An 18,211-nucleotide genomic window follows, 5' to 3' on the forward strand; every position below is an offset into this window, starting at 1 on the left:
CTGAAAACCACTGAATCAGTGGGAGAGGAAGGTAAGAGAGGGTGAGGCAGAAAGAGAGAGGGAGATGAAACTGCTCTTTAATCAGTGAGGGGCTCTGTGGAGGCGGGCCGAGGTGCCTACTGTAATCCGATACACGCTCGCGCGCACGGCGTGCACGCACCCCGAGACAGGGGAGTGAGTGAGCAGTCCTGCTGCTGCCACAAACCCGGCGGAGAGCGAAGGGGACGGAGCGCACAGGCGGAGCTGCCGGGAGAGGAACGAACACAGAAGCACACACACAGACACTGAGCGTGAAGGAGCGGGCACAGAGGAGCGTGTTGGAGCGGAGAGACGCACAGTTTGCAGGAGGAGAGCGGAGAGGCTGCACGTTTCTTTTCTCCCGAGCAGTTTTACGCTTTACGCACGCCGTAGCTGCCTCTTCCAGGAGATCTTGTTATCTTTTGCGCAAGACCGGACTGTTATCGGGACAGTTTCTCAAGAGAAAAGGCGATGGGAGAATATATTTTTCTTGCTTTTACGAAGTAATTCGGGAAAAAGATCCAGAGAAAAAGATTTTGGGATATTTGTCGAGACGAGGAGGAAACACTCGTGTTACTTTTTAACGAAATAGTCAAACTTACCGGTTGTCAGCGCATGTGTCCTTTTGGTTCCACAGATTTCCTGCTACTTTGTTTTAAATTTGTGATTTTGTCTGTCAACCAGTGCGAGGTTTCTATTCCCACGCGTGTTGTTACTGACAGGGGGACTGACAGCGCGCACCGTAATGGATTTTGAGGGTTTAAAATGTGTTTAGAGTAGAAATCGTGCTGATTTCACAACAGTTCTGCGCAGGTTGGTTTCCCCAAAAGCAGAAACACACTCTCACAGAGCTCGTACGATATTCCTGGAGAGCCCGGTGAGCGCAGCCCGGCGTTTGTGGTGGATTTTGGGGTAACTACTTGAGTTACGCTTCAAAGAAACTGTGAGAACTGTGAACAAGGGGGACTTGGACTGAAGCTTTGACTCAGATATACAGAATAAAAACCACACAGGAGGAGAAGAGGTGTTTTTTCTCCACATCCGAGGGGAAAAGATGGATTTATTCATATGGCTTTGTGGATGTTTACTGGCTTTTCTCTCGCCTTCAGCAGTCAAAGCACAGGAAGGAGGTAAGTTTGACACTTTTGCTGCCCGCTCAAACCACACCGAGGTGTTAAATGGAAATTAACCCGCTTTTTTAAAATAGAACATTTTCCTAATCCACATCAGAAGTGTGCAGTTTAAAAACCGCATATAGATTGGGGTGTTTCATTGAGGAAAAGTCAAATTAAAACGCGTAAAGAGTGTGAAATTTAACATTTTGGAGACCTCAAAATCAAATTCAAATAATGCATTGATCGTTATAGCGCTGAGGGACGTTGATTAGTTCCGTTTCAGCAGAATTAGGAGGGAGATCCCCGCTGCAGGATGTCCTGTCTTCCTTTCTGTAGCAGTGACACATCTGAGAAGTGGAAAGATAGGAGGAAAGGCGTGATCAAATAACTGGTAAATGAGCGACCAACTGAACAAAATCCGTTATTTTTCTCCATCAAAATAAACCCCCATGCAGACATGTGCGTTACGGTTCGTGCAACTTTCTAACAAGGTGCAGAATCTTCTCATCATCGCTCCTCCGCTCCTGGATTTACTCCGTCCGATAATAACTGAAAGATGTTGGCTTTGTATCAGTATTGATTTTTGTCGCCCTGACAAACATCCTTGATTTTTAAACTGCAGCTTCATCAGTGACTGTTCTCTGGAGAGCTGCTCAGTACTGAAAAATCACTACAATGTTTCCATAATATTCCTCGTGTCAGTGCCAGAGGTCTGCAGAGCAGCTTAAATTGATTAAATCGCACTTGTTTTACCTCATAATGTGTCACTATGATGTAAATTGGTCTTATAACTTCCATTAAAAACACTTAGATCTCAGGGCTGAGCAGCTGCAGGCAGCAGGGCTTCCTTTTCAAACGTTATAGTCGGGTTGTGCGGTGAAACTGACCGGGCTACTGTCTCCGTCTGCCGGCGCTCCAGACGCACAGAGGTCTGATTCCACTCTGCCTCCAGCTACCGAGGCTGCGGAGGTCTGACACTTCCCGAGTCCGTGTGCGCAGTCATGGGGTCTGCAGCTGCATTCATACACGCACAGGCTGTGAAGTGAGAAACGTTGCGAACTCTGCGATTTATACTTGATGAAAGGTGACAGAGAAAGGTGGCGCGCTTATTGCGTTGGTCGAATGCGTTTAACGTAGTTCTCTGTACGTTTCAAGTCCAATCTTTACGCACAGGGAGAAATCTGGAAAAACACTTTGTGCGCACTGAGCTTCTCTGCTGCACAGAACAGAGAAGTCTTTACCCCAAGTCAACACAAAGTATATATATCCCCAAATCACAATTTACCTCAACAATGTGTGGTCTAAACTACTCAAAGTGGCCACAGGTGTGTGTTTATGGGTAACTTGTCTCAGCCAATGAGAACTAACGACAAGTTGTTTTATAAACCAAATTAACTTAAAAATGGCAATTTACAGAAAATTCTTAAGAGGAACTACATCATAGAATGAGAGAAAAAAACTATTTGTCTGCTTTCAAAGAAAATGATCTAAATCGTGGGGCTTTCTATTAATTTTTCATCATGAGCTAAGGCATCCGTTTATCGAAGATATGACTGAAATCACAATATGGTGAAGTTCAATATCCAAGAACCTGCAAAGTCTTGATAAAGGAACAGTGCGCGACAAAACAGCAACAATTACAATTACTTTTAGTACTAATTACTTTCTTGATGAATGGAGTAGTTGTTTGATCCATAAAATAAAAAAAAAGATAATCATTATTTTGCATGTCCTGAAATGTCTTTTTTTCCCCTCAACCCCAAGATTACTTTGTTACTGTTATGGAGGAGAAAAGAAACAAGAAAATATTCACATTTGAGATGGTGTATTCAGAACTTTTTTCCTAAAAACACATTCAAACTGATTAATCCATTATCAAAATGTTGGCGCTGTAAAGTACTGCAGTTCTGCAAAGATGCTCTCTGGACTACAAATCTTGTTCTCTAGATGTTTGCTTGGCACAGACTCCAACAAATGACACGTCATTAGGATTTTGACAGTTTTTTTTTCAGTGAAAATGAAAAATGTGCTGAAAAGTGATCATTCCCACTGATCATGAATCACATCGCAAAGTCTGCCAAAATAATTGCAATATGATTTTTTTTTATCATGTCATGGAGCCCTGCTGCAAACAGCTCGACATACTCTCCTTGCCTTAAATGGTTTCTCACTGCTCTCTCTGCCAAAAAAGACAGAGAAGTTTGCGGAAAGATGTTTTAAATCTCACCTAGAGGCCCACGTTTTTGCTTTGAGACAGAGTTGTGTGTGTGTACACAATTTGTAAGAGGAGGAATTGAGAGAAAGGTTAGCTTTGGAGAAGTTGGCTGCATTCTACATTTTATTGATTTAGGGCTTATTCAGGAGGCAAGCCGGGGCTTTTGCAGATCTCATGACTTGGATTGAGTGGCCCGCCTGCCAAATGTTGTTTTGGAGGAAAAACAGTGAACAGAGAGAGCACAGTGGAGGCTTTCTTTACATCACATTTCACCTCTGATGTGAGAAGATCCGTGCCGTGGAACAAACTGCTGTGTGTGGAGATTTCCACAGATAACTGCTGATACTGTTTGTGAAGTCTAGAGTATTTTTGTCTATTTTCTGTCCGCTCATTTGCACAACACCTTAAAATGGCATATATTCATCACCAAAAAAAGCCTAGAGTGAGGTTCTGTGGCGTGGTAAGGGGAAGTTGTGGCGAGTAGAACTGTTATTTTAACTCCAGAGATCAGAGTTTCTCTTCCGTCTCCTACCAACAGCCATCTTTGTCTTGTTTTTAAACCATGACCACAATCTTTCCCCAATCGTCACCACGTAGTCCTTCTTTTAACCATGACAGTCAGTTTCCTTTCCTACCAGGACTTGTTGATATACTGAGTATCATGACTATAGTCTATAGCTGAACCTTCATTTTTCTGGGGACTCCCTCAAGCTCTCGTCGAGTTCTCTCCACCGGTACCCCGAGAGCCACCGGAGCACACTCACTCAGCAGTAAGATGTTCAAGATGAAGCTTCCTCAGCAGTAAACTTTTACAGATGCCTCAGCTCCGTCGTCTCCAGAGAGATGAGCAAGGAAAGCACAGTGAGAGGCTAACAAGTGTGTGTGTATAGATATATAGAGAGAGAGACAGAGAGAGAGACAGAGACAGGTGGAGGGATGGAAGTACAGTGGGGAGGAAGTAACGGAGACCGAAACAGGCAGAGAGGGAAGCTGCAGAAAGAAGTGAACGAAGCGGAAGAATGATTTTTTAGCCTCGCTGTTTGATCCTGTTTCTTCATTCCGTTTGATCACAGCTGTGCCTGGAAGGGAGATAAACGGACATAATTGGCCACTCAAGACCAGCTGTCTGCCTCTATAGTGTCTCTGCTGAAATATGCAGGATGATGAAACAGGCTCACTCGGTTCACAGTGAGAGAAGCAAGCTAGCTAGTGGGGTGAAATACCCCACAGGTATGCACTAAGGACCGCTTTATGAGACTGCTGTCGATGGCTCCTGCCAAACCGATGTGATAGTGAAACAGAGGAAGGCATCTCTTCTCCAGCTTTTGGGGTGAAAAAGTCAACAACTCCATGTTCGGGTGACCAGATCACTTCGATATTAAAAATAAACAGTTCTATTCTGCCCCTTAGTGTGTAACGTCTCTATGGTTCCCCCTGTGGTTTATTCAGTAGCACACAATAGGCAATAGATTAGTAGTTTCCAAGTCGTTGTTGTAGTCTCATTTCCTTCTCATAATGGTTGATTCATTCATATTCCACCTAAATCTGCATGGTTTTTTACTTTGTGGTGAGTCACAATTTTCCCCGTAGAATGTAGGCAGCAAAGACTGTGACAGGTTAAAGGAAAACTAAGCAGGATTTCCCCAGAAAACAGTGTGTAAACACACACTAAAATAATCCCTCCTGCCAGTACATTCTCATTTTCTCATCATTTTGATTTGCTTGGGAGCCTTTTTGTTTGCAAGCAGCAAGTGACACATCCTACATATCCTACCTTTTACCTTCACAGTGTGCAGATTCATTGGCATCAAACACAGTCCTGTGGTGCCTTGATTTCTTCAGAACCACTGGATAAAAGCCAGATTAAAAAAAATGAAAAACTGTCTGTCCTGCAGTGGTTTGACTTTTGGAAACTACATGTGGAAAATCCTCTCAATATGTGGGATGTGGGACAAGGGATGAGGATTGCTGTGCAGACCCACATAAAGTGGGACACCTGGTCACCGTACTCAACATGCATAAAGGAACTAAATATTTAATTTTGTTGTGCAGGCAGAGGTGGCAAATGTACACATATTTGTTACTCAAGTACAACATAAAAGAAAGGTTTTAAAAAAAAAGGTAGTAGTAAAAGTACTGATTCAACTTCTTTACTCAAGTAAAAATGAAAAGTTCAAAGTTCTGAAAGGAACTCGAAGTATGGCTACAGTGCGGCTGCATGTTTTCACTTGTCATTAATTGTTAAGTCATTGTTCTGCAGAATTTAAACCTTTTTTGCTAATGTATAAATTTGTGTTACCCACCGGGCTTTATAATGCATCAGCTATTTTCTCGCCTTAAGCTTTAGCGCCACATCTAACATAACCAGGCGCTGCATTGCCCAGTGGGGCCGGCTTGTAATAATTAAATGTTACATCAGTGTGGGTCATAATGCTCTGTAAGCTCCGATAGGGCATCAATAAAACCAACCAACCATGTCATTTGTTCACACAATGCTGTTATACCCCGTTTTAGCTCACTACGTAATGAACTGACTGACTTACTGCCGCTAATATAGTCGTTCTGTGTAATTACTTTGGAGAAGATCAGTTGTTAGCCAGGAATATTCCAGATATTGTTTTCTATAAATATGCAGTTAACTATATTTGTTCGTTTCACTGTAATTTTGAGTTTCCATGGATAATTACTCTATTGGCACGCGTACTTCAGACTGGCTGGAAATACATCAGCGTATTATGGCAAGTTAATATTAGGAGGATAATACATGGCAGCGTAAAAGAAAGAGTAATTAGTCCCCTGAAATCAGCTCATCCATTCATGTTTGTCTGTGTATTTTCTTGTAATTTTCTGAGTCATTCATTATTGCTGCTGTTTTATCAAATGTGTTTGATGATTCACTGATACAAAAGGAAAAACTGGAAAAGCTTTACCGATCTGGGCTTGTGCACTTTCATCCCATCGTTAAAAAAAGAGAAAGAGCGAGCAGAGGAGAAAGAGATGGAGAGCAGCGCCAAAGAGGGATGAGGGAAAGGGAGAAACGGAGAAGGAGAGAGAGCATGAGAGGGCATTAGCGAAATAAGAGGAAAGCAGCAGAGTGTGAAGGAGTAGTTGAGTGGAGCCACCTGCAGTAAACCGAGCCTGATTTATTCCTCCCCTCTGTCAAGCACAGGAGGGTCTCTGGCCAAGGTAAAGCATATTAATAATAAAAAGATGTATTTTTCTAAATAATTATCTCAGAAAACTACATTGTGACTGATTTAGTAGATTAATATTTTAGATACTTTTTCAGCTTTCATTGGTGTGATACAACAGGACAGAACTGTTCACAAAGGTTCTTTATTTAAGAACAGTAGCCAGCTAAAATTAAAACATCACTTTACTGTACAGCTGCAACCATTATTTGAATAATATCTTAATCGATTGAAAGGAAACTGCAAACAATTTTTCATAATCAATTGTTCAGTCAGTTTTAAAGCAAAACATTTGCTGAGTCCCGCCTCTTAACTGAGAGAATTTGATGCTTTTCTTTGTCATTTATGACAGTAAATGAATTTGGATTTTGGACCGCTGGTTGGACCAAAGAAGCAGTTTGAATACGTCACTTTGAGCTCTGGGATATTGTGATGAGCATTTTTAACACTTTTTCTGACATTTCATAGCCCAAGCAATTAATCGATTACTCGTGAAAATAATCATTGGTTACAGCCCGACTTTTCTGTGATGAACTGATTATGCTAATCTGTGGCAGGTGACACAGGTGCTGGAGACTTTCTCCAAAACTGATTTCATTCATTTTAATTATCCAGCAGGTAACAGGTGTTTTCCACCAGCTTTCAGGATTAAGGGTTATCCTTTTTCATCCAGTGATTCAGGCTGCAGTCTGTCCTTTTCTATTCTTTTTGTTTGCTCCTTTTAAGGCACATGTAAGAAATAGTAAATATCAAGTTAATGCATTTAAAGGAGAAATCTTTAGATATTTACCGAACAAAGTCATAAAATGACCATGACATGTCGTCATGAGATTAAGGAAACATGCTAAATTGAAATACTTGCTACTCTGACAACAACGCAAAAGCCGTGGCGCCCCCCTTTCAAAATTCTATTCTGGCCCATAACTTTTGTTATTTTTTTTTGCCTTTTTCACTTTAATTAGAGTTCAAATTAATGCCAAATGTTTGCCGAATAAGTCAGTGTCTGTTTATGAGTTGTAAGAAATGATTAATAAACTTTTAGAAGGAGTGATTGTTTATATTGATTAAACTGAGCAATATGCTAACATTGCTTCTTATTGTCAAATTATGATATTGCAGTCATCTTGCACTCCTGCAGTGTTCCTGCAGCCTGCCTGAGCTTCCTTGAGTCTGGACTGCAGTACTCATTTTTGGTTGTGCAGTTGGTCGTGCAAATTACCCATTGAACCAAAAAAAAACAAAAAAACAAAACAAAACGTGTGCATCAAACAAGAACATTAGCCTCTCCATCATTTCAATAATAGTGGTTTAACAGCAGTAGCTGGTCCACTGACATCAACAACCTAGTTTGCAGTGAGCGAATAAACATTAAGCTAATTAACCTTCGGCTTTGTCTCTGCCGCTCTCTCTCGTCTGTAAAAGGGAAAGGACAATTAGTGGGTCCAGCAGGATGTTCTAATTACAGTTATCATGTCATTAGTAAACTGTTAGTATTCTAGAGTCTTCATTGGCCAGTGGTAATGACTGGAGTAATTAGAGGGGATGGGGAGATCGGCGTGTGTGTGAGTGTGTGTTCTCGTATTTGTACACTTGTCCTCAAAGGGACGTGGAGAACATGGAAATCTTTCAAATGAGAACATTTGCCTATCCTCACTTCTTTTAAAACGTCCACACACAAAGAAAAATGTGTGTGTGTGTGTGTGTGTGTGTGTGTCTAAGCCTTCTGTGTCCTCCAGTAGTCCCTCCAGAGCAGCGCCGTGCGAGGCCACAGGTTGTTTTCCTTTTTCTCTCTCCCTTCACGCTGAATCATCATGTTGTTTTCCTCTTTTCATGGCACTTCACCTCTGCTTTAATAGCACTCTCTGTCTCTTTCTCCACACCTCCCTCTGTCAGTGTTTTCCCTCGCTCCGATTAAGAAACCCCCCTCACCTTCTTTTTGCCCTGCTTTGCCACGGTGGGAAATCTTTTTACTCTTTCATCCACTTATTGTTTGTTTTCTACTGTTGTCTGTTTGTTCCTACTGACTCTTGTCAATCTGTGCCGATCTGTGTTTTCTCATCCCTGTTCTCTCTGCCTGGACAAGAATAAAGCTCAACAGTTGGAAATCCATTTGTGTGGCTTGTTAGAATGACGTAAAGGTGAAATGTGGAATATATTTACTGTAATTTATCATAAAATGACCATGATATGCCATCAGCGATGAAGGAAATACGCTAAATTGAAACACATTCTTCTGACAACAATGTGGTGTCCTTTGGAATTTTGATTACGGACCGAAAATAAGTGTTTTTGTTTGCCCATTTCATGTTAATCCGAGTTCAAATTAATGCTGAATGTTTGCTGAATGAATAAGTGTCTGTTAATGAGTGGTAAGAAATCACTAATAATCTTGTAGGAGTAGATGTTTAGAATGTTTAAACTAAGCATGTGCCATGTTTGGCAGGCAGAAGGCAGGCAGTCTCTGAACTCCAACTCCACAATGCATATTTTCAGAGAAACAAGCTTTTGTTTTCAGGATAACAGACTGAACTTTACATCGACAGACAACTGACAGTTATAAACAGCTCTTCAAGTTGCAGTGTAGGACTTATCTTGCTATTGTCAATGTACAACATAGACTGTATGTTAAGCAGAGATTCAACCTGAATAATATACAATCTATGGCTTCAACTCTATTTGGTCTAATTTTTGGAAGTGTAGTTGCTACACATTGCTCCTTTTAGCCACTTTTTCTAAAGTCTTCATGACGTTTGCATTACAAACATGTAGCTTGGCCAAATAGTTACAGTTACCTCACCTCCAAAACTCAGTCAAACCACCAAAACACTTAATACATGTTTTATAATAAGCTGAAAAGAAAGAAACAGATTATCAAAATTCCTTGGCTAATAGATTTAGTAGGCTGCCTTTGTTTATTTTATAGTTGCTTATATAAAAGAATACACCAGATTTTGGTTCCACTGGTCAATAATCAACTCTATGGTATATTTGGATGAGCAATAACAGGCTTCAGAGTTTACAGACCGACCTGTTGGTAATGAAAGGTCAGCAATAAACAAAACTGATTAAACATTTTACTGAAACTAAAACCCGTGTTTATGCTTTTACAGTAACGTTGTATGAATATCTGTGTTTTGATGGTATCTGAGGAATTTCTTGAGATAAGATTTGCACAGATTCCTTTGTTTCGGTGCCAGGAGCCTACTGTACCAGAACCTGTGTTTATTTAACCTTTATTTATACAGAGAAGATTGGTCTGTAAACTGAAGAGCTGAAACAGGAACAGACACGCACAGAAAGTCCTGATATCATCTGAATTATCTTCAGGGTTAGCGCAGCACTTGACCTCATGTTCAGTGATATGATTAAAGGTCAACTTGAACAGGAATGCATAAACACAGTGTCAGCTGAAGGTCGTAACACAGGGCAGGTCTGCTCTGCAGGGCATCAAACACAGATAGATAATGCTGGGGCTTCGTTGATCATAGTTGGTGTAGGGATCAAGATAAAAGACAGTTGGTAGTTGACCGATTCAAGTGAAATTCCACAATTCTTGATGCCCAATTCCATACCACAGAAAAAAACAAAACCAAGAATAAAATTTGGTCATAGTTACTTTTTTTTGCCACCTGAAATAAAAGTTTCACAGTACATCAGCTGTCTCCCTCTAGCTGCTGTAGTTAATTATGATAAGACAAAAGGGGGAAGTGTATAATTTGTATAATTGGGGATAAAACCAATAAAAAATTGGTCACAAAAAAGAAAAGTATAACACTAGCATTGGCTTAACGTTAGCCTTTCCTCCTCAGCTTACTTTGGGGCTAACCTCCTTCACTTTTCCAGCTGTTGGGAAACAACAAACAAAACTTTTCTTGGTCTTTAGAAGCACCAGCTTTTATCAACCGACACTGAAACCTGGACTGTACATTTACTGCCAGACTGACAGGTTTCACCCACTCAGACACCACACAAATATAACACAGTGTCCTATTCCTTAATGAAGCTCATGCTTCCATAAAATTCAATAAAACGTAATTATTTTAACACACAAGTCCTGCCATCCTGCCTTTTGGGGCATCTGACTGGAAAAAGTGTCTTTCTAGAGGGCGTGGACACGATGCTTTCAGCACTTAATCTGGAGGACCTAAATGCTGCACAACTTCCCTTTATTCTTTATTCTTTATCCACAAATAAACATGGACAATGCAGCTGTGGGCCCTGGAAGCATGTCGGATCCCAAACCAATTCATTTAACCTAAAACTCTTCCTCTCTAATCCTTCTTGAACCTTGTTTCCACCTTTTTCTGCTGCACTGTTCTTCTTTGACCTCCTCCACTCTGTCATTCTGTTCTATTTCAGTTATCTATTCAGCTACTCTCTCTGTTATTGATCTTAAATCTTTCACTGAATCTTCCTCTTTACGTCGTCATATTCTCGCCCTGCTCTCTAAAGCCCCGCAGATTGGCGAGCGTCTCTGCTCCTGAGTCGAGAAGCTTGTTCTCATGTCAGTTCTCTTTCTGTATCACACACTCATCCTTCTCTTGTCTCCCTCCTCTCCATTTTCCCATCACTCCTTTTGTTTCTCAGATCCTTTGTAGTTCTTCACCATCCCTCCCTCCCTCTCTGTTACACACATAAACACACACACACTTTGCTCTCTGTAGTTTTCCACTGTGGCTTAATGCAGGGCACCTGGAGAAAATCTCAACCCCACCTGTTTGTGTGTGTGTGTGTGTGTGTGAGAGAAAGAGAGAGAGAGAGAGAGAGTTGAATTTTCTGTCCAGTGAGCTTTTCTGAGCTGCTGACTTTCTCTTTTCAGATGATGAGAGACAGATGTTCTGGCATTACTCTTTCTTTCGTCCTACTCTGCCTCCTCCTCCTCCTCCCTTTCTTCCTCTCTCCTCTCTCTTTCTATCCATTCCTGAGGTTTCCCAGGTTTTGGTGACTAAAAGCACCTTGGTTTGGATCCAAAGAAGACATTTCGGCCTGTTATTTTCAATGTTCCTTGTATTCCCAGAGTCACACAAAAGCTTTATACAAATGGATCTGCATTTCAGCCGTTAAAGGTAACAAATGCTTGAAGCGTTTTGTGAGTGCTTCATGATGCTGGAACCAAGCCATCCTGCTGAAAATGCATTGTAAACAGTAAAAAATACATGGAAATCAATGGGAAAATTAGCATTTTATTCCCCCGGGCTTTGATGCAGATAGTCAGACATATTGATTGTTAAATTCAGGGCCTTTTTTTTTCAGCAAGGTCACAATAATGAGAATGTGAGACTCACTGTACTGTTTGGAGTATTGGGGCCAGTGTTGGTGGATAATAAGTTGATCTGCCAAATAATAGCCACGCTCTTAACAAGCTCTCAGGTTAGCTGGGTGAAACACACTTTCATACATAAACACTCACTAAATGCTATCATTACGGGCTCTGGCCAGTACAAATGAATGCAGACTAATGGTCCAGCACATTAGCAAAGTTCTCGCGGACTAGCGAATTCAATGCGACAGGCTGAAAAGTGTCTCTTTAGAGTCAAATCAAGGCTCCCCGCTTAGAGAGAAAAATAATTTGTAAGAGAGCTTTGAAACAAGGTCAGAAAATTGAATTTAGGGCCAACAAATAACTTTTCTGTCTGTTACCAAGGAACCAACACTACTTTTCTCATCTCGACAAGCTAAACAAACAAATGAGTAAGACATGGGTTGCATCAACATTAATTTAATAATTTAATTTAATGTAAGATTAGTTCTGACCAGAGTTTAGCAAAACCAGGTTCAAAATATCTTCAGATTTAAAATGAAGCAGTGTTGTGCTGCATAAAAAAAAAAAAAACTAACCCCAGTTTACTTAATCCAAGTTTAGCAATGTAAACCGAGATTAAGTACCATGGAGATGCTTTCTTACCCAAATTGAAATATATAAATGAATAAAAAATACAAAAGAATCAGTGTATTGTTTGCTAGGTAGCTAAAAAAGAAAGTTTACCTTAGTTGCGGGCTAGCTAAAATAAAAAAAGAAATGTTATATTGTTTGTTAGCTAGTTAAAAAGTTAACAAAGCACAACCGTGTTTACTAGCTAGCTAGGAATTTAAAAAGAAATGTTATATTGGCTGTTAGCTAGCTAAAAAGTTAGCAAAGCATTATATTGTTTGCTAGCTAGCCAAAAAATTAGTTAGCCGAGTCATGATGGCTCGGCAGAGAAGCATAACTTGTTCCAAACCAGTTTATTTGACCTAAAACTCTTCCTCTCTAGTCCTTCTTGAACCTTGAATCTGCCCTTTTTCTGTTTGCTGTGGCTCTTAACAAGCTGTCTGGTTATCTGGGTGAAACACACTTTCAACACTTACTAAATGCTATCATTATGTTCTCTGGCCAATAGACATGAATGTGGACTAATGGTCCAGCACATTAGCAAAGTTCTCGCCGACTCCCAAATCGATTGTGACAGGCTGAAAAGTGTCTCTTTAAAGTCAGATCGAGACTCCCCACTGAATCCGTAAGAGAGCTTCAAAACAAGGTCAGAAAATTTGCATTTGGGGCCAACAAACAAGGATCTAGTTCAATCTTGCAAAGCGGCTCCATGTGGCAGCATGAGTTTTTCTACTTTGTGCGACAGTTTGTGTGCCTCTCAGTGTGCATGTTGCTGTGCATGCATTTCTGTGCCCTAGGTTTTTATTACATTTCTGTTTGGCTGCATCTGTGAGTGTGTGTGTGTGTGTGTGTGTGTGTGTGTGTGTGTGTGTGTGTGTGTGTGTGTGTGTGTGTTGAGGTATGCGCATGTGGGGAAAAGTTGCTGAATAGGTGTTATCAGGATGCAATACTAAACGTGGCGGAGAGCCATAAATAATGCAGTGACCTGTCTTATATCCCTGCTTGACTGCTTAGCACCGTTTACTGCTGCTTATTCTGTGTGTGTGTGTGTGTGTGTGTGTGTGTGTGTGTGTGTGTGTGTGTGTGTGGTCTGAATTCAGTGATGCCTCAGCCAGAGGGGGATAAGCGAAGTTCAGCGGTTTGTGTTTGTGCATTTGTTGTGAATATGTGGTCTAAATACAAGCTCTCCCTGAAGATCACACATACTGATGTGGTTGAGAGAAATGCTGTCTTGTGTGAAGTCTGAGGTCAAGAGGAGGGAAGTGTTTGTGTCTTTTTCTGAGGGACAAACAGAGACAGAGAAAATTTGTTTTGATGTGGCACTTCTGTGTCATGCTGCTGATACTGTTTTATAAACATTATGTTTATGGTTCATGCTGCTCTGAAGGATGATTTTGGTTTATTACAATTTGGATCCAAATGTGTGCATGTGTGTGGCCATATTTAAGAAACTTCCTATCTTATGTTGTAAGTTAAGATAGAAAGAGATTTTTCTCAATTTGGTATTACAAAAGCAAATCCTCCTCACTAACTGCAGGGATCCTATCTTATCTAACTCAGTCCTTTCCCATAAACTTTTCTTATCTTGTTGAGCTAAACTACTTTGCAACTGCTGACTGAGTAAGACTGGGTTGCACCAACAAAGATTTATTTAGTCTAAAATGAATGAATGAAATTAAGAAGTGCTTCACTGCACAAATAAAAAACAATCTCAGTTTGATAAGACCCCCCCCCCCCCCCAAAAAAAAAGCTAGTTAGCTAAAAAGTAAAAAGAAACCTTGTATTATTTGCCAACTAGCTAAAAAGTTCACAAAACTTTACTGTTTGCTAGGTAGCTAAATCATAAAAAAGGAAACATTATATTTTTTGCTAGCGAGCTAAATAATTAATAATATGTTACATGGTTTGCTAGCATGTTTGAAAGTAAAAAATAAATTAAAAAAGAACTGTTGTATTGTTTACTAGCTAACTAAAAAGTTAGTTAGCATGTTCATGATGGCTCAGCAGAGCAGCTCTGATTTCACCTTTGAGAAAAACTTGTTGACTGAATTATCAACTGGAGTTATTATTTTTCTCAAATCATCTCAAAAGGGCAGCGTTTTAAAAAGTCAGATCTCCGCAAGTGTAAGTTTAAAGGTAATACTGGGTCACATTTTAAAATGGAGTTTAACCTTTTGGTGCAACAGGATTAAATTTTACCAAGCTTTAGAATAATAACTCAACTGAGGTTTGAAGAGAGGTTTAAATTTAATCTTTCTTTATTCTAAACTGGTTTAAAAGGTTGGTGCATCATAATTTAAAAGTTAAAGTAAGATTTAATTGGGTTTAAAAGTTGAGCCTAGCTGGTGCAACCCAGTTTTGGAGGCATAGGTGACATCCAAACATGTTGGTTGGTCCTACAGCAGGTCCTAACCCTTATCACCATGGTTACCAAACAGTGAAGGTAGGATTTGCAAGTTAGGCAATTTCTGTAATTCCTCCCCAGCCATCATTTCATCATGATTATTATTATATATTAACATTTGTTTGGTGAGATCTGGGAACACAAATCTGCGGCAAATTATGTTTTCTTTTCCGTCTTCCTTTTCCTCTAAACATCTATAGTATCAACTTTAACCTGTTTAATAATTCTTGACATGAATTCAGGCTTTTTCACCCAACTCAGCATCTCCTCTGTTCTGACACACACGCACACAGACATTACACTTTCTTCCCAGCATGCAGGTCGGGGCTGCTGTGGTGTGGAATACAAATCAGCACTGCTATAGATTTACTTTTGGAAGCTGTGTTTATAGCCGTTTCTTGGTAAATAGACATTAAGATTGCAGTAAGCTGTCCCTCCTGAACGAAAAATGTTTCACTCCTCCAGGAAATTGACATAATAATGACTGACGAGCTCAGCCTCAGCATCCTTTGAATGTGTGTGTATTTGTCGGTGCACATTAAAAAAACACAGCAACAACAAAAAAACAATATTAGAGTCACGCAAGAGGATGTGTGTCACTTCCTGCCCTGTTTGGATGTGATAATCATTGAATGACTTTGTGTGTACGTGTCAGGATATTGATAGACCCTTAAAACAGAGCAGACACAATACTTCATGCACACGCAGTGGCTGCCTCTCCGTCACACCGGCCTTATTCATCAGAAACTTGGAGGTGTTGTCTTTATCGGCTGCACGCCAGAGGTGAAGATTAGGAGAGGAGAAGAGAGGAGAGGGTATTAGTCTGAGTAAAAATATTAAAAATGGATAAACAGACAAACTTGTCATCGCTAACTACCTTCTGCCTAAAGCGATCATTCAAATGGACAGACTATTAAACCAAACTCCATTCTAAAAGCGAGTATTTTATGGTTGGGCCAAATTTTGTCACAGTAAAAACTTTAGTTACACCACCATTAAGACTCTTTCCTGATTCACGTTGATCTGCAGGCACAATCGGCACATGGCATTTACTCAGTCACATCATTAACCAAACTGTGATGAAGAATATTGAAGAATATTCCACAGACATATGTGGCACTTGTTTTCACTTGTCAGTGACAAACACATAAGACCCCACCATAAAACACCTGGTTTTAGAATGGAGTTTTGTTTAACAGTCTGACCATTGGAAGATCGCCAGGAGCAGAAGGAATTTTAATGTTAATAATTCATGTAAATTGAGCTGACCTACCTTCTAATAATGAACCGTGTAAACCACATAAAGTAACAAAGTCCAGGGCTCAGTTTCACAACCGCTTCCCTCCTAAGTTGTAATGAGAATTGCAAACATATTTTTGACATTGGCAAACCAAACATAAGCATCATAAAGGTATGTTTTATTGTAACAGATTGTCTTTTTGATTGTGCATTCATATTATTGCACCAGGGCAATGGAGCAAATGGAGGAGCTACACCCCCCACCATTAGATTTGGAGGAGCACATGTGCGCTTTTCCTTTCTTGCTCTGCTTTTTGATCACATAACTTTGCTATTTTTAAACGTTCGAGCTAGTTTGGGTCAAAAATAGTTCAAATCAATAGTTCTTGCTCTTCCCAACACCAGACAGGAGGCAGCAAACTGGGTAACAGCTGAAAAAAAAAAACTTGTCAAATACTGTCACACACACAGTGTTAGAAGACTGTATTTTAGCAAGAAATCCTCATTTTTCAAACCTTTCATTTCCACCGTCTTCTCCCAATAAAAGAGCACAGCTAACTAACAGAGGCTGGTGACGAGTTTAGGCGACAAAATCAGTTTAAGTTTGTACAGAAAGACAGTTTATCTTTATGGCTTATATTGAAGCCGAATTGACAAAAAGACTATTAACATTTGGCACTTTTCATTTTGTGTTTCTAGATTTATGTGTTTTGCCGGACACTTAAGGAATTGTTAATATGCCACATTTCTAAAAGGGAGTTTAGTGCAGAATTTTCCCTGGAGAGCACAAGGAGCTTTAACTCAAGCTGGTAACATGAATATTTATTAACATTTTGTCACCACTGCAGAAAAAAAATTCCTTGCCTGGCACTTACCTTGCACCCTCACTTTTGTCTAAGGTGCCCATGACTGTGTCTACCCCATCTATTGTATATTTTCTGGATTATATTAGTGCCGAATTGACAAGAAAGCTGTTCACATGCAACACTCTTATCTTGTGTTTCTAGAAAGATGTGTTTTTCCAGACATGTAAAAAATTGTTAATATGTCATATTTCTTAGATGGAGTTTGGCACAATAGAGCGCAGGGAGCTTTATTTAATATGTGTATTTTTTAACATTTTGTCACCACTGCAGAAAAAAAATCCTTCCCTGACACTATTCTTGCACCCCCACTTTTGACTATAACCAGGCGCCCATCATTGTATCTACCCCTCTACAGCTAAAGCAAAGTAAAGAGTACAGTAGTCTTATGTATATAAAAAAAAATAAACCTACACTGTTTGTTCCAGAGTCTCATCCGGGGACTGAATCTAATGAAAACACATTTGTACTCTTCTCATTTTAAGACCTATCACAATAACAACAAAGTGTGCATTATGAGTCCCAAGCAATAAGTTATTAATCAGTTTCATTTCTCTAACAGCCCTTGATGTTTCCCCCTTGCATCGCCTCCGCATAACCCAGATTTTTCGTGAGAGACAGTTAGCTAAGCGCTGTGCTAAAAGTGGTGTTTGGCTGATGGTGCTGTGAGATTCCAGAGTGGTTAAACACTAATCCAGGTGGTGGTGAGATGAAATGCGTCTGGCTGGGTTACATAGGCCTTGTAACTCTACTCCTGTATTACTGTATGTCACCAGGGAGATTGGAAACAGATAGGAGGAGACAGATAGATAGATAGGAGGACTAGTTGGCTCACAGCATGACGGAGGAATGGAGAGCCAGACAGAGGCAGAGAGAGCTATACGGGTGATCACTAATTGTTTGCAGACAGTGTGAGGTAGACACCAGATATAGATGCCAAACTGTCAATCACTTTGTAGTAAGATTTGACCTCCACTTTCTTCCCTGGCTGACTCTTGAGCACACATCCATCAGTCCGTGTGTGTACGGATTTACAGCTGTGATAAGATGAGATAAGATAAGATTTATTGATCCTAGACTGGGTAATTTCACTTGTTACAGTAGCTTCAGGATCAAAAGTACAGATAGAAAAAGGAGAAAATAGAATTAAATATAAAATAATAAAGATCTGCATTAAAATAAACTGTACGCACCGACTATACACCCTTCACTTATACTAACACACCCCAATACTTAAAGGACGGAACAGGTCGACAGTCATTTACTCCCAAAAGAACGTACACTACCAGTGGAG

General features: G+C 40.2%; 1 protein-coding gene across 1 annotated transcript in view; it reads left to right on the forward strand.

Moving 5' to 3' along the window:
* Positions 1-205: 205 nt before the first annotated feature.
* LOC146323347 (neuropilin-2-like) overlaps positions 206-18,211 on the forward strand; it is a 151,151-nt gene continuing 133,145 nt past the window's right edge. The window contains exon 1 of the mRNA XM_084725536.1: positions 206-1,148. Coding sequence (XP_084581662.1) covers positions 1,073-1,148 — 76 coding nt within the window. The 5' untranslated portion in view covers positions 206-1,072. The remainder of the gene's footprint in view (positions 1,149-18,211) is intronic.

The sequence above is a fragment of the Lutjanus erythropterus genome, chromosome 8 (assembly GCF_056507025.1).
Source record: "Lutjanus erythropterus isolate fLutEry1 chromosome 8, fLutEry1.hap2, whole genome shotgun sequence".
Taxonomy (NCBI): domain Eukaryota; kingdom Metazoa; phylum Chordata; class Actinopteri; order Lutjaniformes; family Lutjanidae; genus Lutjanus; species Lutjanus erythropterus.